Genomic DNA, 24254 nt, shown 5'->3' with positions numbered 1-24254 from the left:
CCCAGGCAAAATGATATCCAGGTGTTGGCAAGGCCGCATTCCTCCTGGAGGCTCTCGGATGGAATCCTCTAGCCTCTCCAGCTTCCAGAGGCCACCCTGTGTCCTCAAACCAGCAGTGACCGGTTGAGTCCTCACATTTTTTCACTTCAACCTTGGTTCTGTTTTCATTGACTTTACCTTTAAATTCTTCTTCCACTTATAAGGACCTTTGTGGTTATGTTGGACTCATCCAGATTATCCAGAATAATCTCCCTGTCTCTAAATCAACATATTAGAAACCTTAATTCCTTCTGCATATTCCCAGTTTCTGGGGATTACAGTGTGGATACGTAGGGAGAGAGCGTTACTGTATCTACTCTACCCTCTAGCTTGTGGGGTTCACACATCTGATTTTATATTTGTCTGTACTTCTCAAAGTCCTGAAAATGCTGTTACTTAGGAGTTTAGATTTTATTTCATCTAAAAGGAATTTAACAGAATGTGTAATATCAGATATATATCAAGTACATTGGAGTTTGAACTTCAGACTTGGGTTATATATGTATTTTTTTTATAAGTTTACTTATTTATTTTGAGAGAGAAAGCAAGAGTCAGGGGAGGGGCAGAGAGAAGGAGAGAGAGAATCCCAGGCAGGCTCCAATCTGCGAGCTCAGAGTCCCATGTGGGGCTTGAACCCATAAACTGAACCGTAAGATTGTGACCCAAGCCAAAATCAAGAGCCAGACAATGACTGAAGCCCGCAGGCACCCAGATGAGAGGATACATCCTGGTGAGAGGGCAGAGCGCGGCAAATCGCCGGTGCCTCGGGGAGCCTTGGGCTCCAGCGCTGGCATCCTGGGCACATCCTTTGTCTCTCGGGAATCCTAGAAATGAAGTTTATGTGTCCTATGAAGCTCTTGAACATATGGCTTGTATATAGATGGGAGACTGAAGCTAGTAAAAGGTCAGCACTTCACTTTTAGGTGAGGCAAGTGGAAAATTCAGTTTATCTGATTTTTATTTTACTTTCTAAGAAAGTGAAAGTAACCCAAGTAGAGGGTTTTTTCCTTAATCATCTTATCTTTATTGAGCTATAATGGACATCCCACATTATCTTAATTTCAGGTATGCCGTATAATGATTTAATATTCTATATATTATGACATGATCACAGTAAGTCTAGTTATCATCTGTTAGCATACATAGTGACAAATTTTTTTTCTTGCCAAGAGAACTTTTTTTTAAAGATTTTATTTGTGACTAGTCTCTACACTCAACATGGGGCTTGAACTCACAACCCTGAGACAAGAGTTGCACACTCCACTGGCTGAGGCCACCAGGCGCCCCTGCCATGAGAACTTTTAGGATTCATTTTCCCATCCACTTCGCAGTACACAGTATACACACAGCATTGTTAACAGCTGCTGGGCTGTGTGTTACATCACATCCCATGGCTTATTTATTTAATGACCGGAAGCTTGTACCTTTTGACTCCTTTCACCCATTTAACACAGCCTGGTCCTCTGAAGTCCCCTGCTGCTGCCACCACCAGTGTGTGAGCTCTGTCTGTGAGCTTGCGTTTTTGAGTTTGGGGTTTTTTTTTGTTTTCTTCTTAGATTCCACATATAAGCAAAATCATATGGCATTTTTCTTTCTGTGTTTGACTTCCTTCCCCTTAGCGTGATGCCCTCAAAGTCCATCCATGTTGTTGCAGATTTCAAGATTGTATTCATTTTTATGGCTGACTAAGCTTCCATTGCGTCTGTATACCACACCTTCACCCGTTTATCCGCCGGCGGGCACGTAGGTACATCAGGCTGTTTTCCTGTGTCGTAAGTAAGGCTGCAGGCAACACGCAGGGCAGGTGTCTTGTCCAGGTAACGTGTTCATTGTCTTTGCATAGATGCCCAGAAGGGGAATTGCACTATCGTAAGGTACGTCTCTAATTTTTAGAGGTACCGTCGTGCTGTTTTTCATAGTGGCTGCACCAGCTTCCATTCCCACCAACAGTGCACATGGCTTCCTTTCCTCCTCATCCTTCCCAACACTTAATATTTCTTGTCATTTTTGTAACAGCCATTCTGACAGGTGTGAGCTGACCTCTCGTGGTTTCCTGTGTGCATCTCCCTGACAGGTAGTGACGTTGAGCATCTTTTCATGTGACTGTTAGCCTTCTATACACATGTCTCTGCAGGTCAGATCCGCTGCCCATTTTCTAATCAGATTGTCTTTTTACTATTGTATGAGTTTTTTATATTTTTTGGATATTAACCTATTAACAGATACATGATTTACCAATATTTTCTCCCATTCAGTAGGTTGCTTTTTCATTTTGTTGATGGTTTCCTTTGTTGTACATAAAACCTTTAGTTTGATATAGTCCCTCCTGTTTCTTTTTTGCTTTTTTTAACCTTTGTGTTTGGTATCAGATCCAAAAATTCATTCTCAAGACTGATGTCCCAGGTAAAGCGTTAAAAACAAAATTAGCTTCGTATTTTAAGCTTTTTTTTTTCAGTTGATTTATTTTGAGAGAGTGAGACAGAACATGCCTGTGTAAGCAGGGGAGAGGCAGAGAGAGGGGGAGAGAATCCCAAGCAGACTCCATGCTGTCAGCGCAGAGCCCACCTCACGGCTCGATCCCCCGAGCCTTAACCTAAGAGAATTGGTCATTTAACTGACTGAACCCCCAGGCTCCCTTGCGTTTTAATGTGTTCAATTAATAAATTAATATTGCGCTTAAATATATATGACATAAAATGAACGCTTTTAATAATTTTAAGTGCACCATTCAGTAGCGTTAAATACATTACCTTTTGCAGCCATCACCACTATCCACCTCCAGGAATTTTTCATCTTCCCAAACTGAATGTTTATCTCTAAAGTGTGAATTCTAGCAGCTTCTCCAGTGCTACCCAAGCGAAAGGATCCATGTGAAGTGGCTGGTGTACAGTGGACACGCAGTTAACCTGGGCCATGGCTTCGCATCTCACTCGCCCCGGGAGTTCTGTCCTGTCTCTTTCTTTTTCTCAACAGTTTTATTGAGTTGTAGGGGCGCCTGGGGGGCTTGGTCAGTTGAGCGTCTGACTTTGGCTCAGATCATGATCTCACAGTTCGTGAGTTCGACCCCCAACCCCCATGTCAGGCTCTGTGCTAGCAGCTCAGAGCCTGGCGCCTGCTTCGGATTCTGTCTCCCTCTCTCTGCCCCTCCCCCACCTGTTCCCTCCTTGTGTTCTGTCCCTCTCCCTCAAAAATAAATAAACATTAAAAAAAAAATTTTAATGTATTGAGATGTAATTCATATACCATACAGTTCACCTGTTTTGAGTGTAGAAGTCAATAGTTTTAGGTATATTACATTAATTGTACCATGCAAGTATAAATACTTACATATTAGTATTTATGTGAATTTTATTTTAATTTGATTTATATTTTATTATTGTAATTAAATTAATTTTCATTGTGGTAAAATATATATAGCAGAATTTGCCATTTTCCCCATTTTTAAGTGTACAATTCAGCATCATTAATTGCATTCACAGTGTTTGCAGTCATTACACTATTTCTAAAATGTTTCCTTGCTCCAAGCAGAAACTCTGTAACCATTAAGCAATAACTCCCCACACCCCAGCCTCTAATAATGTCTAGTGTGCTTTCAGTTTCTATGAATTTGCCTACTCTAGCTGCCCCATGTAAGTGAAATCATAGATATTTGTGCTTCTTTTGGTCTGGATTATTTAATTTAGCATAATGTCTTCACTGTTCGTTTATGTTTTAGTATATGGCAGAATGTTGTTCCTTTTTGTGGCTTTATAATATTCCACAGTGTAGGTTTGCCACCTTGTGTCTACTTATTCATCTATTGATGGGCACTTGGGTTGTTTCTGCCTTTTGGCTGTTGTGAAGGATCCCTGTGAGTACTGGTAGGTTTGTGTGTTCAGGTCCCTGCTTTCGGTCCTCGGGGACCCAGTATCTGTGGGAGGGGAATTGCTCGGTCGTGTGGTAATTCTAGGTTTGGATTTTTAATGAGCCACCAGACTTTTCCATCGTGGCTGTACCACTGACTATTCATCATGAAGTTATTGATTTGAGATCTTTTTTTTATTTGAATGTATCTGTTTTTACCTATAAATTTCCTTCGAAGTACTGCTTTTACTGTATCAGATAAGTTTTATGGGTTTTTTGTGTTTACATTCTCATCCATTTGAAGACACTTTCCATTTCCCCATGTGATTTCTTTTTTGAGCTATTGGTTGTTTAAGAGTATGTTGTTTAATTTCCACACATTTGTGGATTTTCCAGTTTTCCTGGCCAGAAAAAATATTCGGTATGATTTCAGTCTTTTTAAATCCGTTAAGACGAATTTTGGAGCCCAACATATGACCCCTGCTGGAGACTTTCTGTGCACACTTGAGGAAACTGTAATCTTCTGTTGTCGGGCAGTGCGCTCTTTATGTTTCTGTTAATTCTCTTTGGTGTAGAATGTGCGAACCCACACCGACCTGTGTGGTTGTTCTAACCATTATTGAAATTGGTTGAAGTCTCCACCTATTCCTGTACAGCTGTCTGTTTCTCCCTTCATTTTTATGAATGTTCCCTTCACGTGTTCTGGGTCCTTTGATGTTTGAATATACGTTTATAATGATTATGGCTTGTAGGTGCATAGGCTTTTCCCAGTACTTCGTGTCCTTCTGTGTGTCTCTCGTAACCCGTTTTGACGTGAAGTCTCTTTTGTCTCTCTCGGGTGAGAGTTTACATGGAATGTCTTTTTTCTGCCCTTTTACTTTCAACCTATTTGTGTCCTTGGATCTAAAGGGAGTCTCTTGGAGACAGTATAGAGGTGAGTCATGTTTTGTATCCATTTTGTTTCTCTCTGCCTTTTGTTGTTGTTGTTTTTAACTATTTTTATGCTTTATTTATTTCTGAGAGAGAGAGAGAGACTGCATGAGCAGGGGAGGGTCAGAGAGAGAGGGAGACACAGAATCCCAAGCAGGCGCCAGGCTCTGAGCTGTCAGCACAGAGCCCGACGCGGGGCTCAAACCCACAGACTGTGAGATCGTGACCTGAGCCGAAGTCGGACCCTCAACCGACGGAGCCCCCCAGGCGCCCCTCTTTCTTCCTTTTGTTTGGAGAGTTTCATCCACTTACATTTAAAACAATTCCCAATGATAAGGGCTTATACTTGCCATTGTGTTATGTTCCCTCTTCAGCGCTCTGTCCCTCGCTCTGTCCCTCGTGTCCTCCATTACTGTCGTCTTTTGTTCTTCGTTGATCTTTTTGTAGTGACACATTTTGATTCCCTTCCTCCCCTTTTGGGTGAATTCTATAGCTATTTTCTCTGTGGTTACCATGGAGATTACATATAATTTCCCAAAGATGTAACTATGTAATTTGAATTGATACTAAGTTAATTTCAATTACATACAAAAACTGTACTTTTTCTTTTCTTCCCTTTTCTTTTTTTTCTTTTATTTTTCTTTTTCTTCTTCTTCTTCCTCTTCTTTTTTTTTTTTTTTTTTTTTGGTAAATAAGTTCAGCTCCCACCCTGGGTCTTGAACTCATGTCCCTGAGATCAAGAGTTGGATGCTGTACCAGCTGAACTACCCACAGATCCCAAACTGTGCTCCTGTGAAGCTCCATGTGCCACTTTGATGTTATTGATGTTACCAATCACATCCTTATCAGGGCACCTGGGGGCTCAGTCTGTTAGACATCTGACTTTTGTCCAGGTCAGGATCTCAGAGTCCATGAGTTCGAGCTGCATGTCGGGCTCTGTGCTGATGGCTCAGAGCCTGGAGCTGCTTCACATTCTGTGTCTCCCTCTCTCTAGCCCCTCCCCCACTCATGTTCTCTCTCTCTCTCTCTCTCTGTCTCTCTCTCTCTCAAAAAATAAACATTTAAAATAATTACATCTTTATTCATTGTGCGCCCCCAGACATAGATTTGTAAGTATTTTTTATGCACTTGTCTTCTAAATCCATTTACCTATTCTCTTTTCTCTGTAGTCTTTTATTATGATTAAGGCTTAACAGACCTTTGCCTCTTTCTTTCCTAGAAGAAAAGGAAAAAAAATCATTTTTTTTAATGTTTACTTATTTTGAGAGAGAGCGTGCACGAGAAGGGGAGAGGGGCAGAGGGAGAGAGAATCCTAAGCAGGCTCTGCACTGTCAGCACAGAGTCCAGCGTGGGGCTCAGTCCCTGGAACCGTGAGTTCATGACCTGAGCCAAAACCAGGAGTCACAACCAAACCACCCAGGCGCCTCGAAAAAATCATTTTTTCCTAATAATAAATGGTACTTGTTCTCAACAGCCACATCCAGAAGTTCCTTGTTTTTATAAAAGAAGTAAATAAGATTGCATTCACAGAGATGATTAAGGAACCCCCCACATGTGATTTGGCCTCTAATGTGGAGTAAAGCCATCAGGCCATCACTGCGTATATTTGCAGGAATTATGAATCATGATTTATTAAAGCTCAGTTTTCCACTTAGGAACGGAGATGGGTTAGGAGTGAGTCCGTGATTACATTGAGATTCTGTTCTCTTTTTTTCAAACGCCCCCCCCATGTGTATGGCGGGGAGACCCGGGGCAGCCGCCTGTGGTCCGCAGCAGTTGTGTTTCTCTAGCCCCCCCTAGTGGTCATCAAGCGACTTCATTAACACTTGTTTCTGACTTGACTCTTCCTTAAAATAGGCCTGGTGGGCTTAATGCAGAATAAGATTTGTTTATTTATTTTTGCATGATAAGATTTAATATACTTTAATAGATAACAAGATCTAAGATACTTTGAAAATTGTATTCTGTACATACAGTGGAATATTATTTAGCCTTAAAAAAGGAAAAATTTGGAAACCTTCTCCAATGTGGATGAACCTTGAAAACATTATGCTAAGTGAAGCAAGCCAGTCACAAAAAGTCAAATACTGTGTGATTGCACTTCTCTGTCGCCAAATTCTTAAGGATACCAGGGGCTGGAAGCAGCGAGCGTGCAGAGGGTGAAGACTTTTAGTTTTGTGCGATGATTTGGTGTGTTGTCTAGGTGGGTGATGGTGAGATTACACAACAACTTGAACACACAATGAACTGCACACTTAACACTTACTTAAATGGTAAATGTTATGTCATATATTTTACCACAAGTTTTTAATAACTAATTTCTTTAATGTTTATTTCAACTTTGCAGGAAGAGCCATTATCCTAACTTGTGAAATATCCCTCTCATCTGTTATGTAGACTGGAAAGTGACACAGCCTAACTCAGCAGCCATGCTTTTTTAGATTAGAATTGATGGAAGTAATGTTCTTATATAATCCTAGAGGGAATTTCCGAGTGGGTCATGGTAAAACATAAAGGAACTTATCAGGAGCCTGTGAAGTACCTCTTTGTATCCTAGTTTAGTTTTTAGCCAGTCCTTATTTATCCCCGAAAGGGAAAATTAAAAAAGAAGAATTTAGTCCATAAATTTTAGAAAGCCAATTTCATGAAAACTTATCCCATACTATCCCATACAATAAAGCTGGCGTGACGTTTTCTAGACAGTTCAGTACAGTCACAGCAGCAAGAACAAGACATTTCTCCCCAGGAAGGGTTAGTTACTAGGAAATGAAGAAGACTGAAGTTTTTAAAGTGTTAGGATCCTTAGGTATAATGGTATCTGTTGTTTTCCCAAGGTTAATATAAGGATCTATTTTCAGATTAAAATTACTAAAATAAATGAATAGTTTGATTGATTTCTACACTCTCCCTCAGGAAGTTGTATATCTCACTTGATCTTAGCCAAAAGGCCGAGAAGCAATGGAAGTTGTATATCTCAAACTAGGTTATAAGAATTCAAAGATTAGATAGGAAAATACAATTTTGTTAATGGTAGCATTGTAACTAGAATTTTGGGAAGTGAAATACTGCTAGTACTTTTTTAAAATACTTTTTAATACATTTGTAGTCCCATTTTCTCTAGAAGAACAGAATATTAGTACTTTCCAACTTGAACATATGGTAGAAATGATCTAATGATTTTTTTTTTTTTTAATTTATTTCTGGAAGAGAGACAGCATGAGCAGGGGAGGGTCAGAGAGAGAGGGAGACACAGAATCCGAAACAGTCTCCAGGCTCTGAACTGTCAGCACAGAGCCTGACGCAGGGCTCGAACCCACAAACTGTGAGATCATAACCTGAGCTGAGGTCAGACACTTAACCGAGTGAGCCGCCCAGGCGCCCCATGATAGAAATGATCTAATTTACCTCCCTAAGACCTAGAGAAGTGAATCTTGTATGCAGTGACACTACTAGTTGTAAACTGCTAATTTTCTCATCCTGTCATTTCTTCAGCAGTTATTTTTTTAATGTTTCATTTATTTCTGAGAGAGAGAGAGAGAGCGTGAGCAGGGGAAGGTCAGAGAGAGGGGGAGATACAGAAACTGAAACAGGCTCTAGGCTCTGAGCTGTCAGCACAGAGCCCAATGCGGGGCTCGAACCCACGAACATGAGATCATGACCTGAGCTGAAGTCAGACGCCCAGCCGACTGAGCCCCCCCAGGCACCCCTCTTCAACAGTTATTGAATGATACTTTCCTATGAAGACGGGCTTTCACTTTTCTTCCCCTTTCACTCTCTTACTTTTCTTTTGAATATCATATCAGTTAATGCATTTAAAACAACTTCTAATGTATCATAATCCATTGTCATTATTTGGCAGACAAATGCTCAGATTCCCCAGACTGTGCCGTGGGGGCACTTGAAACTGGGCTCTGTTTTGTGCCACACGGTGGTGTATTTTATTTTCACTTGCTGTTGTTTACCAGATCTCCCTTGCATTAGGTCTGGAATCAACTCTTTCACCCAGAAACCTTTAGTTTCTTTTAATGGGGATTATTGTTTACAAATCTAAATCTGGACACTTGATTTGCTCTTTGCTACATGGGTACCATTGTTCCCGAGACGTCACTCCTTCAGGCCTTTAGAAACAGGAAATGAGTAAGTGTATACAGGCACATACCGTGCATGATGATCTTCTATTAGTGTGTCACAAAGTACCACAGTCTTAGCAGTTTCAAATATCACCCGCTGGGGGCGCCTGGGTGGCTCAGTCACTTGAGCATGTAACTCTTGATTTCAGCTGAGGTCATGATCTCACCGTTCATGGGGCTCTGTGCTGACAGCATGGAGTCTGCTTGGGATTCTCTTTCTGCCCTCCCTCCCCAACGTAAATAAACATTAAAACGTTTTTTAAATAAATTAATTAAATATCACCCATTTACTATACTGGGTCACAGACCTCCCTGGAATTTCCGGAGCCCGGGCCAGGTCTGTGATCTCACCTGAGGCTCGACACTCTCCTCCCAGCTCCTACCCCGCTTCTGGTAGCCGCAGAGCTCAATGGTGGCTGCTGCTTCACGGTCACGGCTCTCGGGGAAAAGCTAAGCCTTTGTTGAGAGAACGCTTTTAAAGTACATGTTTCAGTGACTTTTAGTATGTTCAGAGTTGTACTTTCACCACCAGTCTATTTTAGAACATTTTCATTCTCCCACAAAGAGACCCCAGGTTCTCCGTGATCTCCCCTGCTTTCCGCATCTTCCCCCCATCGCTGTCTTAGGCAGCCTTTCATCTGTTCTGTGCCTCCATGGACGTGCACTCTGGACACTTCACATGTGGGGCCACACAATACGTGGTCCTTTGTGCCTGATCGATTTCACTTAGCGTATTGTTTCCAAGATCACACATGCTGTAGGGCGTATCCTTCCTTCTTTTCTTGCCAAACAATATTCTATTGTTGGATGTACCACCAACCACATTTTACTTATCCATTGTTTGTTCAGTCGAGGGGTGGACATTTGGGTTACTTTACTTTTTTGGTATCATGATTAATGCTGCTATGAACATTTTTATACATCCATAATATAATTGTTACAGTTTCATAATATCTGAGTATACGGATCCATCATAGTTTATCTAGCCAGCCTGGCAAGAAAAGGTCATTTCTGTCATTTGTAATGTTTCCTACTATAGGTAACGCCCAGTCAATAACCCTGTCCGTATATTGTTTAATATTTTGGAGGTCTAACTTCAGGGTAACTTTGTAGAAGTAGAATGACTGAATTAGTCAGTGTATGTGTAATTTTGTAAATATTGACTAATTATACTTCTATTGCAGTTGTGTCTTTTTGCAGTCTTTCTTGAAATATCTGAGAGTGGCTGTTTTTCCACAGCCCTGATTATGTCAGACTTCTAAATTTTTACCAGTGTGATTAGTGTGAAATGTTATCTCCAGGGAGATTTAATGTGCATTTTTTTCATAAGCGAAGTTGTTGAGCATCTTTTCACATATGTACAGGTCATTATTTATCTTTTTCAGTGAATTGTCTGTGGTTTTTGTTCCATTTTTCTCTCAGCTTTGTAGTCTTTTTTGAGAGAGAGAGAGAGTGTGTGTGCAAGTGAGCTAGGGGCAGAGAGAATGAATCCCAGGAGGGGCCAAGAGGGAGAGAGAGAGATAGACGGAGGGAGGGAGGGAAAGTGAGCGAAGTGGGGCTCACCCAAAGCACAGCTCATGTTTTTACCCAAAGCAGGGCCCGAGCTCACCCTGTGTGGGACTTGAATGGACCAACTGTGAGATCATGACCTGGAATCTTAAGGGACAACAACAAAAACCAATGGTTTTAGTATCAGTATCTAATTTTCTAAATTTTGCACCCCTTTCCTAATTTGAGATATAATTGACAGGCAACATTATTGGTTTCAGATATAGAACATAATGATTTGATTTATACTCTGAAATGCCCACCAGTTGGTTAATACCCATCCCCACTCAGTTACAGTTTTGTTTCTTGTGATAAGAACATTTAAGATCCACTCCCTTAGCAACCTTCAAACATGCAATATGTTATTCTTATTTTTAAAGGGATTTTTTTTTTAATTTTATTGAGCGAGAAAGAGTACAAATGAAGGGCAGAGGGAATTAGAGTCCCAAGCAGGCTCCTCACTCTCAGTGCAGAGCCGGATATGGGGCTTGAACTCCCGAACCGTGAGATCATGACCTGAGCTGAAGTCAAGAGTCAGACGCTCAGCAGACCGAGCCACCCTGGCACCCCTGCAATTATTAAATATAGCTATTAACTGTGGTGAGCATTTCAAAGTATACGCATAAATCGGCCCATTATGTTATATATCTGAAACCAATAATGTTATATGTCAGTTATATCTCAAATTAGAAAAAGGACGTAAAATTTAGGAATTAGATACTGATGCTAAAACTACTGGGTGAGAGTTGATAACGATCAGGATATTAGTATACTTTAAAGCATCTCTCCAAACATTACTCTTTACAGTGGAATAACTGCTGGCGGCCACAGCGACCAGTCCAAGCTCCTACCACCAAGGGCGCAGTGGTACCTATGCCTCCCGGTGCCCTGAGGAGAAAACATCACACTTTGGTGGTGCTCCTGGCACACAACGCCCAAACCTAACCCACCCACGAGGAAACTTCAGAAAAACTCAGATTTAAGGACCTTTTATGAAACACCTTTTATGTACTCCTCAAAAATGTCAATATAGTGAAAGACATAACGAAAGGCCGAGACACTGTTCCAGACTCAGGGAGAATAAATAGACATGGCAACTGTTTGTTTTCTTTTTTTTTTTTTTTTTTTTCTTTTAGAGAGAGAATGCACAACAGGGAAGAGGGACAGAGAGTGAAAGAGAAAGATTCCCAGTCAGGCTCCATGCTCAGCACAGAGCCCAATGTGGGGCTCAATCCCATGACCTTGAGATCATGACCCGAGCCAAAATCAAGAGTTGGATGCTAAGGGGCACCTGGGTGGCTCGGTTGGTTGAGCACCCAACTCTTGATTTCTGCACGGGTCACGATCTCACAGTTTTTAAAAAATAAAGAGTGAGATGCTCAACTGACTGAGCCACCCAGGTGCCCCATGTTCTCATTTTCTTTAGGTAAATACCCAGAGGTGGAATTGCTGGATCGGATGGTGGTTCATTGGGGAACCTCCATGAAGTTCCTCCTAGTGGATGCACCAATTTGTATTCCCACCAACAGTGCACTGGGGCTCCCTTTTCTCCACATCCTCCCCAACACTTGTTATCGCTTGTCTTTTTGATCGTAGCCATTCTGACAGGTGTGACATGAGATCTCATTGTAGTTCTGATTGCCATTTCCCTGGTGATTCTTCATGTTGATCCCCCTTTTTCATGTACCTGTTGGCCATTTGTGTGTCTTCTTTCATATATTCTGATCCTTTACCCATTTTTTAATTGGATTTTTTTTATAATGGGTTATGGGAGTTCTTTATATATGTTGGGTATTAACCTCATATGATTTACAATTATTTTCTCTCATTCTGTAGTTTGTCTTCTCATTGCGCTGGTGGTTTCCTTTGTTGATTTGAAGTCAGTCCCGTTTGTTTATTTTTGCTGTTGTCACCTTTGTATCTGGTCCCAAACCCAGCAAATCGTCACCCACGTTGACGTCAGAGAACTCACCCCCTGTGTTTTCTTCCAGGCGGTTCACGGTTTCACGTCTTACCTTTCAGGTCTCTGATGCATTTTGAGTTGGGTTTTGTGTATAGTGTACGGTAGGGATCCACTTCCAGTCTTTTCCATGTTGCTGTCCACTTTCCTCAACTTCATTTATTGAAGAGACCTCCCTTTCCCCATCAGTATATTCTTGGCTCATTTGTCATAAATTAATTGACGATATGTGCTTGGGTTTAGTTCTGGGCTCTCTATTCTGTTCCATTTGTATGTGTGCATGTGTGCGTGTGTGTGATGCCAGTACCACACAGTTTTGATTACTGTAGCTTTGTGGTGTAGCTTGAAACCAGGAACTGTGGGGCCTCCAGCTCTTTTGTTCTTTCTCCTTTGCTTTGGCTATTTGGGGTCTTTTGTAATTCCACACAGATTTGGGTTCTTTGTTCTTTTTCTCTGAAAATGCCATTGAAATTTCGATACACATTGCATTGAATCTGTAGATTGCTTTGAGTAGCATGGACATTTTGACGGTATTCTTATAGTCCTTTAGCATGAATTATCTTTCAGCTAATTGTGCTGTCTTCAGTTTTTTATAAAAATGACTTCTAGTTTTCAGTGTACAGGTCATTCACCTTTTTGGTTAAATTTATACCTAGGTATTCATTCTGCTGTTATTGCAAATGAGATTGTTTTCTTAATTTCTCTTTTTGGTAGTTCATTGTTATTGTATAGAAATGCAACTGATTGCTATAATTTGATTTTTGTATCCTACAACTTTTCCTGAATTTGTTTATCAGGTCTAGTCATCTTTTGTGGAGTATTTCGGGTTTTCTATATATAATATTTTGTCATTTGCAAATAGAGACAGTTTTACTTCTTCCTTTTCAATTTAGATACCTTTTATTTCTTGGTCAGTTGTTCTGGCTAGAACTTTCAGTACCATGTTGAATTAAAGTGATGAGAGTGGCCATCCTTGTCTTTTTCCTGATCTCAGGGGAAAGCTTTCAGTGTTTTACCATTAAGGACAATGATGGCCTTTATTATGTTGAGGTATGTTCCTTTATGTGCCCGCCTTGTTGAGAGTGTTTATCATGAATGGATGTTGAGTTTTGCCAAATGTTTTTTCTGCATCTGTTGAGGTGAGCCTATGATTTGTGCCCTTTATTCTAGTTTTCGTGGAGTATCACATTGATTGATTTTGCAGAAATTGGATGATATTTATCCCTGGAATAAATCCACTTGATCATCTATGCTCAGCAGGAATATTGGCCTGCAATTTTCTCTTCTTGTAGTGTCCTGGTGTGGTCCTCTGCTCTGCTCTGCTCTGTTGAGCTGTGTGTCTGGTTGTGTGTCGGTACCATGCCGTTTTGTTTTCTACAGCTTTGTAATATGTGTTGATCTAGGACTGTGCTACTTCCAGCTTTGTTCTTTTTTTTGGTTGTTGTTTTTTTTAGGTTGGCTTCATGCCCATCACAGAGTCCAGTGTGGGGCTTGGTAACTCACAACTCTAAGATCAATACCTGAGCTGAGATCAAGAGTCAGAAGTTTAACTGACTAAGCCACCCAGGCACCCCCAGTATCGTTCTTTCTCAAGATTGCTTTAGCTCTTCAGCGTCTTTTGTAGTTAGATACAAATTTTATGATTATTCTAGTTACATAAAAAATGTCTTTGGTTTTTGTTTTTGTTTTAAGTTTATTTGTTTACTTACTTACTCACTTAAGCAATCTCTACACCAAACTTGGGGCTCAAACTCATGACCCTGAGATCAAGAATCACAAGTTCAGGGCGCCTGGGTGGCTCGGTCAGTTAAGCTCATGTCATGATCACACATGTGGTTCGTGAGTGTGAGCCCCACATCGGGTTCTCTGCTGTCAGCACAGAGCCCACTTCAGTTTCTTGTTCTCTCTGCCCCTCCCCCACTTGCTTGCTCTCTCAAAAATAAACATTAAAATAACCATTAAAAGAGTTGCACATTCTTGCGACTCAGCCAGCCAGGTACCCCATGTTGTTGGTATTTTGATAGGGATTGCATTGAATCTGCAGAATACATTGGCTATTGTGGACGTTTTAACAATAGTCATTCTTCCAGAAGATGAGCGTAGAAAATCTATCACTCCTGTTGCGTCATCTCCAGCTTCTTCCATCAGTGTCCGAACAGTTTTCCGAGTACAGGTCTTTCACCTCCTTGGTTAAGTTTATTTCTTAAGTATTTTATTCTTTTTGGAATAATTGTGTATGGAACTGTTTTCTTAATTTCTCTTTCTACTACTTAGTTATTCGTGTATAGAAACACAGCTGGTTTCTGTGTATTGATTTCTGTCCTGCAACTTTACTAACTTCATTTATTACTTCCAATTGAGTTTTTGGTGGAATCTTTAGGATTTTCTATGTATAGTATTATGTCAGCTGCAAATGTTGAGAGTTTAATTTCTCCCTTACCAAGGAATGCCTTTTACTTTTTTTTCTTATCTGGTTGTTTTGGTTATAGGACTTCCATTATTATGTTGAATAAAGCAGGAGAGAGTGAGCGTGTTTGTCCCGTTCCTGATCTTGGAAGCCTTAGTTTATTCTTTTTCTAGTTCCTTGGTATGTAAAGTTATGCTGTCTGTTTGAGAGCTTTCTGATTTCTTATTCTTTTTTTTTTTTTTAAGTTTATTTATTTATTTATTTTGAGAGAAAGAGAGGGAGAGAATCCCAACCAGGCTCCACACTGTCTGCACAGAGCCCAGTGTGGGGCTTGAACCCCTGAACGATGAGATCATGACTTGAGCCAAAATCAAGAGTCGACCCCTGAACCGATTTAGCCCCCCAGGAGCCCAGAGATCTTTCTGGTTTCTTGGTGTAGGCAGTGATCACTGTGAACATCCCTCTTGGAACTGCTTTTGCTGCGTTCCGTGTGTCACGTTTCCATTTTCATTTGGCTCAAGATAGTTTTTTATTTTCCTTCCCACTTCTTCACAGTCCATCGGCTGCTCAGTAGCATGTTTTCTAACCTCCACATATTTGCGAGTTTTCCAGTTTTTATCTTGTAGTTGATTTTTGCTTTAATATCATTGTGGTTATAAAATATGCTTGATCCTATTTCAGTCTTCTTACATTTTTTTTTTTTATTTTTTAATTTTTTTTTTTTTTTTTTTTTTTTTGAGAGAGAGACAGAGCATGAGCAGGGGAGGGTCAGAGAGGGATCCAAAGCCAACTCCAGGCTCCAGGCTCTGATGTGTCAGCACAGAGCCCGACGCAGGGCTTAAATTTGTTAACCACAAGATCATGACCTGAGGCAAAGTCAGCCGCTTAACCAACTGAGCCACCCTGGCGCCCCAGTCTTCTTAAATATATTATTAAGACTTGTTTTGTGCCTAACATTTGATCTGTCTCAGTGAATGTTTCAAGTGTGCTTGAAAAGAATGTGTGTTCTGTGGCTTTTGGATGGAATGTTCTGTATATGTCTGTCAGATCACCTAAGTAAGTTTCATCGGAGCCTCCCCTGAGGCCACACCGTGAAGATAAGCTCATAGGCCTGCTCCATGGAGACACTAGGCATTTCTGTCTGCTGCCCAGGAGGTGTGCCCTGCTGGCGCGGTGGGTGGGCAGAAGGCTGCTTAAGAGCTGTTTCTCTGTTAGAGTCCCTTAATAAACTGGTAAATGTGTTTGCCTGGGTTCTTCGAGCCTCTGTAGCAAATTAATCAAACCTAAGGACAGGGTCATGGGAACCATTGGTTTGTAGCCAAATCGGACAGAAGTTGTGAGTAACCACGCACCTGCTTCTTGTGACTGGCATCTGGAGTGGAGGTGGGGGCGGGCTGGCGTCACTGAGCCCTTCACCTGTGGGATCTGATGCTGTCACCAGGTCGGTAGGGTCAGAATGGAGTTAAGTTGTAAGACACCCAGCTGGTGTCACAGAGAGCTGCTTGGTGTGGGGTTAAGCCCCACACACTTGGTGACCAGAAGTGTCAGAAGTGGAGTATTCTTTGTAAAAATAAAGGAACCACGCAGGAAAGGAACTCATCGTAGGGAAGAACTCGTGTTTGTTTCTGTTTTTGTTTTTTCTACACAGTAAGGAAAAACCTGGGTTGTTTACCTACACAGGAGCATAAAAGCACTTTGTGTGTGTGTGTGTGTGTGTGTGTGTGTGTGTGTGTGTGTGTGTGTGTGTCCTGAGTAATTTTCTAGGTAGGCCAACTTGGGTGTATTTTTTTTTTTTACAACTGTATTAAGTTTTCTGTAGGTTTATAATCTATATTAACATTTGTAGGAATCTTCTAAACTTAAGGCATTTAGGACAGTACACCAGTTAAAGAGTATTTTCTTCCGGTTTGCAACAGTGTAGCCTGTTAACTAACGTGAGGGCCACCAGAGACAAGGTCTTCGTTGGATACTCGTTGTAGACACAGTGTTTACTACACTCACACCAGGTGTTCAGTCCCAGCTGATGGGTTCTTATTCTAAGCGGGTCTTGAGTTAGGGAGTCTACTTTCATAAACTGAGTGGTTTCCCAGGCAGAAATGCCCTGGAAACTGTAATTCGCCCCTGTTTACAGTCCTGCTGAGGCTGTGTTTGAGGCGATGCCGTAGCTCTGGGGGACTCTGTGTCATAACTCTGTTCCCATAGCATCATTAGTCAGAAGTGACTGATGCGGGGCGCCTGGGTGGCTTAGTCGGTTAAGCGTCCGACTTTCGCTTAGGTCACGATCTCGCGGTTCGTGGGTTCGAGCCCCGCGTCGGGCTCTGTGCTGACTGCCAGCTCGGAGCCTGGAGCCTGTTTCGGTCTGTGACTCCCTCTCTCTCTGACCCTCCCCTGCTCACGCTCTCTCTCTCTCTCCTAGAAATAAATAAAAATATTAAAAAAAAAAAAAAAAAAGAAGTGACTGATGCACCGTTTGCTGAGGCCTTTTTGAATCTTCTTTTAGCTGCCTCAGTGTTTGTTTGTAGATGAGACTTTTAGCCAATTTTATGGAAAAATCAGGAATCCCTTTAGATGCTAAGGCTTTAGTTAACCTATTAAATTTAGCAGCACTCTTATCATGAATGGCAGTGAGGTCTTCAGGATAATCACTCATACAGATTTAATCAGAAGTTACTCAGAGAATGAAAACCTATCACAGACAATTCTCTAGGCTCTTCTAAGTTAGCCAGTAAATCCTATGTCGTGATTGTCACCGAATGACCAAGGTCTTCAAATCTAGAAGAAAAAGAAAGAAAAAAATCTCGATAAAAGGATAAAGTTTTGACAGTTACTTCAGCCTCGCATAGGAACATTAGTAACAGGCTTTTCTCCAAAAGTAAAAATTCACAAGAGCTACAACATAACTCATATTAATAAGATATGACTTCCTGTTAGTTAACCTAGGGAACTTGAACTTCTTTTTGATTTTCAAGTTGTCGTCATGTTATTTGTTTGCCAAACAGGACAGCTTTTAGAACACTGGTGTGTCCGTTGGCATCTGGAGTCTGCCAGAGACCCCTGTCCTCTCTTCCTGAGACGCGGGGGCCAAGCCCGTGCTGTGACTCAGCAGCCGTCCGGGAAACATTCAGGAAGAAGACATCTTAGTACTTTTATTATTTTGGGTTTGGGGCCAAGATCAGAGGTGATGAGATTTGAAAATAAGGTAATAAATGCTTGAACTCAAGAAATTATTATAGACAACATTTAAGAGAAACATAAGATCCATTAACAGTCATTATTAGGAACCCTCGCTTTTTCTATTTTTTCTTATGTATTTGTATACTTTTTCTCCCATTTGATGGTGGACTTGCCTGTTTGAAGTTGATATCTCTGTTGCATTCTCATGATGCATTATTAAAACTGATAAACTACCAAAGAGAAATGAAACTGGCCTCAAACACTAAATGGGTTGCATTTATAAATAGAACATTATGAAAGGCAAATTATTTTTTTTAACGTTTTATTTATTTCTGAGAGAGAGCGAGCATGAGCAGGGGAGGGGCAGAGAGAGAGGGAGACACAGAATCCGGAGCAGCTCCAGGCTGAGCTTTCAGCACAGAGCCCGATGTGGGGCTCGGACCCACGAACTGTGAGATCATGACCTGAGCCTAAGTCGGACGCTTAAGCGACTGAGCCACCCAGGCACCCCCAGATTACTTTCTTTTGATAAGAAAATCAAAAGGATTTTTTCATTTACACACATACACATAGAAATAGTTTTCTTGTTTTACAGCTTCAGCCGGGGGTCAAAAATAAACACCTGTCACATAAACTTAGTGTTTAGCAGTTGTGTTTCTGAAGTGGTAACTTTGATTCCTACAGATTTTTCTCCTGAGTGATTTGAACTAATAGTGTCACACAAATGAGTACCATGGAAAACGGTAGGAGTGTTCAGACTCCCCAGGCCCAACCCACAAAGACCTCCAGAGCCTTTCTCAGTCAACCACCCTGCACAGCTCGCATGGAGCAGAGCGCTGGAAAATGAAAGAGTTCCGTGTTGTTTTCACCAACAGGGAAATAAGCGCTCATGCCTAAAGTTAGGGCCAAAATCAGTCGCGGCCAAGATCTAGGAGAATGATTTCTCCTGTGATTGTCGTGTTCACAGTGGTGCCCAGATCCTTGGTGTCCGCATCACAGAACCAAGGATGGGTTTTTTTGGTAGAAAACTGGCCCACGATTGATGGGGGTGGGTTCGCAGGGGCGTGTGTGTCATTGGGCATGCTGGAGTGGGCGGCCCTGCGTCATTCTGAGGCTCCGTGTGCCCGCTGACCTCGAGGAAGCTTCCATTCCTGCTGCAATTAGGTGGGATCTTCCCTGGCCTCTAGCTCATCCGCTTGGGGAAAGCTGGACTCTGATAAATCCTAGACCAGGTTTTCTCTCACAAAGTAACCTGGTTCTGACACAGGTGTTTTCTCAACCTGCTGGACGTTGCTTCGTGATGGACACACACAATCTTGAGTTGAAATAAAAAATTCACATCTCTGTTCATAATTGCTTCTTTGAGGAAGTTTTTTGAAATGAGAAAAGTGGTTTTTAGATAGATGCAGGACAACCTCGAATCGTTCCTTTTCTTCCTTGAAGCTGACGCCCAGACTCCTCAGCGCTGCTGCAGACACGGGGCATGGCCTCGCCTGGGCCCTTAGCCTCCTCGTATTTGCCCTCATTCTCCCGTCTCGTTCTGGCTTTGACCTTCTGCCCGCTGTTTCCTCCGCCTCCCAGATCCCCTCACGGCTGAGACCTAGTGACAGTCACGTCTGCTTCATGTCACTTCCAGTTACTCTCTTTGTTATTCTTATTTTAATTATTGGCCTAGCTTTCATTATTTCCTGATTTCTTCCTGTTTCCTTAGTTTTTCTTCCTTATCGTCTGTCCGCCTAGGAGCAGTGTGAACCGCCCTATTCACCAGTGTCTGTTAGCACTTAGCACAGGACCTGGACGTAATGCTCAGTGGTGAACAAATAATGATACATTAGAAAGAACCAGTGTTCAGATCGTACAAGTAACTTGCTTTGGGCAGCCTCAGTTTTCCCATCTGCAAAATGTGTGCTAGTGTACCTATTTGTTACAGGGTATAGACTTGTTTTGGGGTTTTTTTTAAGCAGTATGTTGTAATTGATAGAGAAAAGAAATACATCAGCCTTGCCTTATTTACTGGAACTTACAGGCAAAATAAAATCAGAGTAGACTAAAAGAGATTGTCCTGAAACTCTCTTTTTCTCTTTTTCTTCATCTCTTTTTTTTCCTTTTTTTTTTTGCCCCTTCCTTTTATGTGTTTGTGAAATCTCCTAAGACTGATTTCATAACAGACATCAGAGAGAAGCACAGACCAGAAAGACTAGTAGAAGGGTTAAGTCTTTGGAGACGTCGCAGAATAAAATAAGAAGAGTCACTCAGTAAGAGTCGGACAGGACACTGAGGGTTTTGTCCTAAATCTCCTGAGCAGCTACTAAAATCAAGGCCGCTCAGCCTCATAGTGCATCTGTTTTCAAATCTGTAAACCAGAGCTGACATTTCTTCTTACCTGCTTCATAGGATTGACATAAATGATGATACGTGAAAGATACTTTTTAAACTGTGAATCATTAGGGGTGCCCGGCTGGATCAGTCGGAGTAGCGTGCAGCTCTTGATCTCGGGGTTAGGAGTAGAAGCCCCACGTTGAGCATAGAGCTTATTTGAAAAAATAAAATAATAATACATACATATGTACATGCATACTATAAATCACTGATCAAATACAAGGTTATTATTATGATCAGATCTGAAATTTAGGTTCTTTCTGCAAAACTACTGGAAAATACTAACATGGCTCTTTTTATGTGTAATTCCTCAAAGACAATTCCAAACATGTAGATACTTTTTTTTCTTTCTTTATGTTTATTTTTGAGAGAGGATGATCAGGGGGAGGGGCAGAGAGAGAGAACCCGAAGCAGGCTCCATGCTGTCAGCACAGCACAGAGCCCGACGCGGGGCTCAAACCCATGAACCCGAGATCATGATGAGCCAAAGTCGGATGTCAAACCAACTGAGTCCCCCAGGTGCCCCCAAACATGTAGATTCTAAAAGTACACAAAAGTACTTAGTATCCCTCCCCCAAAACATATGCCTTTAAAATTTAAGCCGCTGTTAAAACAAACACTCTTGATAGAGTGATCTGTTTTCTATATTTGACCACTAGAGTTGCATTGCATCTGATTGTCTTCCATTCTTTTCTGACCACAGCCCAAAGAGCCGACTGATCCAGTTAAAGAAAGAGAAGCTGGAATACACTCCCGGAGAGCACGAGTATGGGCTGTTCCCGGCTCCCATTCATGTCGGTGAGTGCCCCGTGTGCGCGTAGATTGCTGCAGAGAAGGGGCAGTTCTTGAGTTTGGATAAAATGTCCTGGTCTTCTTAGTATTTCTGCTTCTCCCGTGAGCTCACGCTCTTTCTTTACCATTTAGTTTGTACTCACTCTGAAGTATTCTGCACATTCCTTGCTGTCTCGAAATCAAAATGACATAAATATTTCTTACTCACTCAAGTTTCAGTAAAAAAAACACCTCGATGTCTGTAGCATTTGATTCCCTGAGTGTGTCATCGAGGAAAAACCAGCTCCTCGTCACCTCACTGTCACCATCACCTCACTGTCACCATCACCTCACTGTCAGATGTTTTCCGTGCTCAAAAAGACATGATTTATGGGTACGTAATCACCACAGGAAGAGAGCCCACTGCTTTCCCTGATCATTTATCTGCTTGAAAATTGAGCAAGATTTCTTTTCCGTTCACTTCGGCGGGGGGGGGGGCGGGGGAGACAGGATTTTGTTCAGCATTGGGGTCCGTGGGCCTCCTGCGTTCTTCCCGTTGTGTCTGCCGCGTCCAGTCTGGCCCCTCGCGGTCTGTGACCGCCGCCCTTGCGGGAGCCCGCGCTCCTGTCCAGGCCCCATCCCCACTCCGGGGTGGGCTCCACGCTGGTCCGGGGCTCGTCCCTGCGCAGCAGCCGTGTGACACGTGTGTTTCTCTCCGTGTTCCATCCAGTTCACTCTCCGCACAGGAGAAAAATACATAATGTTATAACGTTTAAGAATGACTTTTTATGGCTTTTCAGAACGACCTGGTCCCTGACCACCCTCCCCATGTCTGCGCTCCCTTCTCCCCCGCCCCCCGTCTTCTGTCTCCTTCCCTCCCGTCCCATCCCGTCTTCTGTCTTGCTGCTCTTTTTTCACGTCCTAGAACAAGTGTTGTTTTGCTTCCCATTCCTGCTGCCTCTACATCTCTTCCCTCAACTCTTCCCCTGGCTGATTTCTTTGCGTCCTTTGAGGTTGAGCCTAATGTCAACGTCTACTTAAATGTCATTTTCTTTAAAATTGTTTTTGTGATTGTCCCACCAAAGAGGGTCCCTCCCTTTATCCTGTATCACAGCATTTCTTTCTGTGACCCGTGATTGCTCTAGTTGTTTACTCGTGTGTTACCTCCCCCTTGTTAGATTATAAGCTGCAGGTAAAGGATTGTCTTTTCTTCCCCTTTGATTTCCTAGCACTTAGTACATAATAGAAGTTTAGCAAACACCTATACAAATGAAAGGAGAGGAGGAGAAATTAGGATAGCCTCCTGACGCAGGTGACAGGAGCAGCCTGGTACGTGTGGACCCTGTGTGTTCTCTTTACCCTGAGACCCTTGATCCGCGGGACCGTGGGGCTCTTCTCTGCCGTGACGCTCCAACCCCGTTTCTCCCCCGCGGGCGCAGCACTGGCAGTGTATTCAAAGCACCAAGCGGACACATTGTGCCGTGAAGATCAGTTTGCTGGATTGTTCTGTGCTGAGTGGCTGCAGGACAGTTTAACTGCAACGCACAGTTACAGGGTTTAATCCTCATACCTGAGTGACGGTAAGAGTGCGCTCTGCATCTCTGGGATCAGTGCCAAGGCTCTTCTGAAAGAGCATTTTGTTTTATTACTTATGTCATAGCTGTGGAAACGGATCCTCAACAGATTTAGCTCTTCCTAGAATCCAGTAATGAGAAATAGGCTTAAAAGTAGGAAGTAATTTAAAAGTCCCATTAAAGGAAAACATGACTTGGGGCACCTGGGTGCCTCAGTCCGTTGAGCGTCCGACTCGTTGGCTCCAGTCATGATCTCAGGGTCATGGGATCGAGACCAGCATCAGACTCCGCAAGGAGTGTAGAACCTGCTTGGAATTCCCTCTGTCCCCCGATCCCCCCTTAAAAAAATAAAACATGACCATTTTAGTCTTACTGGTTTTGTCCTGGCTGGGATCTAACTTAAATCGTAGAAGGAAGCTCTGACAAGTCCCAGGGATGAAGGTGTGTCAGTCCATCAAGGAGAATAGGGGAATGACAGGCCAGTGTCTCTCTCACATTCTGCCTCAAATAGTGGTTAAGACGTCCAGAGGGAAGTCCTTTAATTTAAATAAGGATGTCATCTCCACGTCCCCACTTCAGTGTCTCACTAAGACTCATTTGTGCTCAGTGGTCTGCGAAGTGAGTAGATAGATAAAGGAAGGACCTTTCCAAGTGTCGTGGATCTTTCATCCCGTGAAACAGGGTCTGAGGTCAGGCTGTTGGATGACAGATGGTTTTCCCTGGAGAGTGTGATTTTGTCGTTCAGATAATGTGTTTATGATTAGGATAGGGTGGTGGGTCAGTCACTTGTTCTGAACAGGTCATTTCCAGCTTTGTCAACAAAGAGCCTGACTTTGAGTTGGCCACACCTGGGTTCATCTCTGCCTTTGCTGTATTAGGTATATGAATAAAAAGTAGTTATATAATAAAATAATAGTGCATCTTAGCACTGATGGAGTCAGAATCAGTAAATGGAAAATAGTGTTTATTTTCAAATGTTTAAGGATGGGGTGCCTGAGGGACTCAGTTGGTTAAGCATCCAACTTCGGCTCAGGTCATGATCTCGTGGTTCATGAATTCGAGCCCCACGTTGGAGCCTGCTTCAAATTCTGTGTCTCCCTCTCTCTGTTCCTTCCCCACTCACACTCTCTCTGTCTTGAAAATAAATAAACATTAAAATAATTAAATAAATTTTAAAAATGTTTTATAGTCAATTGGGGGGTTTTTTTAGCTTCTTTTTGTTTGTTTATTTTCGAAAGGGAAAGAGAAAAACAAGAGCACGAGCAGGGGAGGGAGACACAGAATCCGAAGCAGCCTCCAGGCTCCGAGCTGTCAGCCCAGAGCCCGACTCAGGGCTCAGACCCACAAATCTTGAGACCATGACCTGAGCCGAGGTCGGTCGCTTAACCGACTGAGCCCCCTAGGCGGCCCTGTAGTCGATTGATTTTTCACAAGAGTTCCGTGACAGTTCCACGAGGGAAGCATGGTCTTTTCCTCCCTCCCTCCCATAAAGAGCACGT

At 42.3% G+C, this 24254-nt stretch overlaps 1 protein-coding gene across 5 annotated transcripts in view; it reads left to right on the top strand.

The window, feature by feature from the left end:
* The window catches only part of ASH1L (ASH1 like histone lysine methyltransferase), a 182747-nt gene that overhangs the window by 105993 nt on the left and 52500 nt on the right, over positions 1-24254 (top strand). For all 5 annotated transcript variants that reach the window (XM_039251468.1, XM_039251467.1, XM_039251469.1 and 2 more), the window contains one exon: positions 21114-21208. In XM_039251468.1, the coding sequence (XP_039107399.1) occupies positions 21114-21208 (95 nt within the window). The remainder of the gene's footprint in view (positions 1-21113; positions 21209-24254) is intronic.

The sequence above is a fragment of the Hyaena hyaena genome, unplaced genomic scaffold, assembly GCF_003009895.1.
Source record: "Hyaena hyaena isolate Hyena2069 unplaced genomic scaffold, ASM300989v1 scaffold_385, whole genome shotgun sequence".
In the NCBI taxonomy this organism is placed as follows: Eukaryota; Metazoa; Chordata; class Mammalia; order Carnivora; family Hyaenidae; genus Hyaena; species Hyaena hyaena.
The sequence above is the reverse complement of the archived record's forward strand: the minus strand, read 5'-3'. Positions and strand labels throughout refer to the sequence as shown.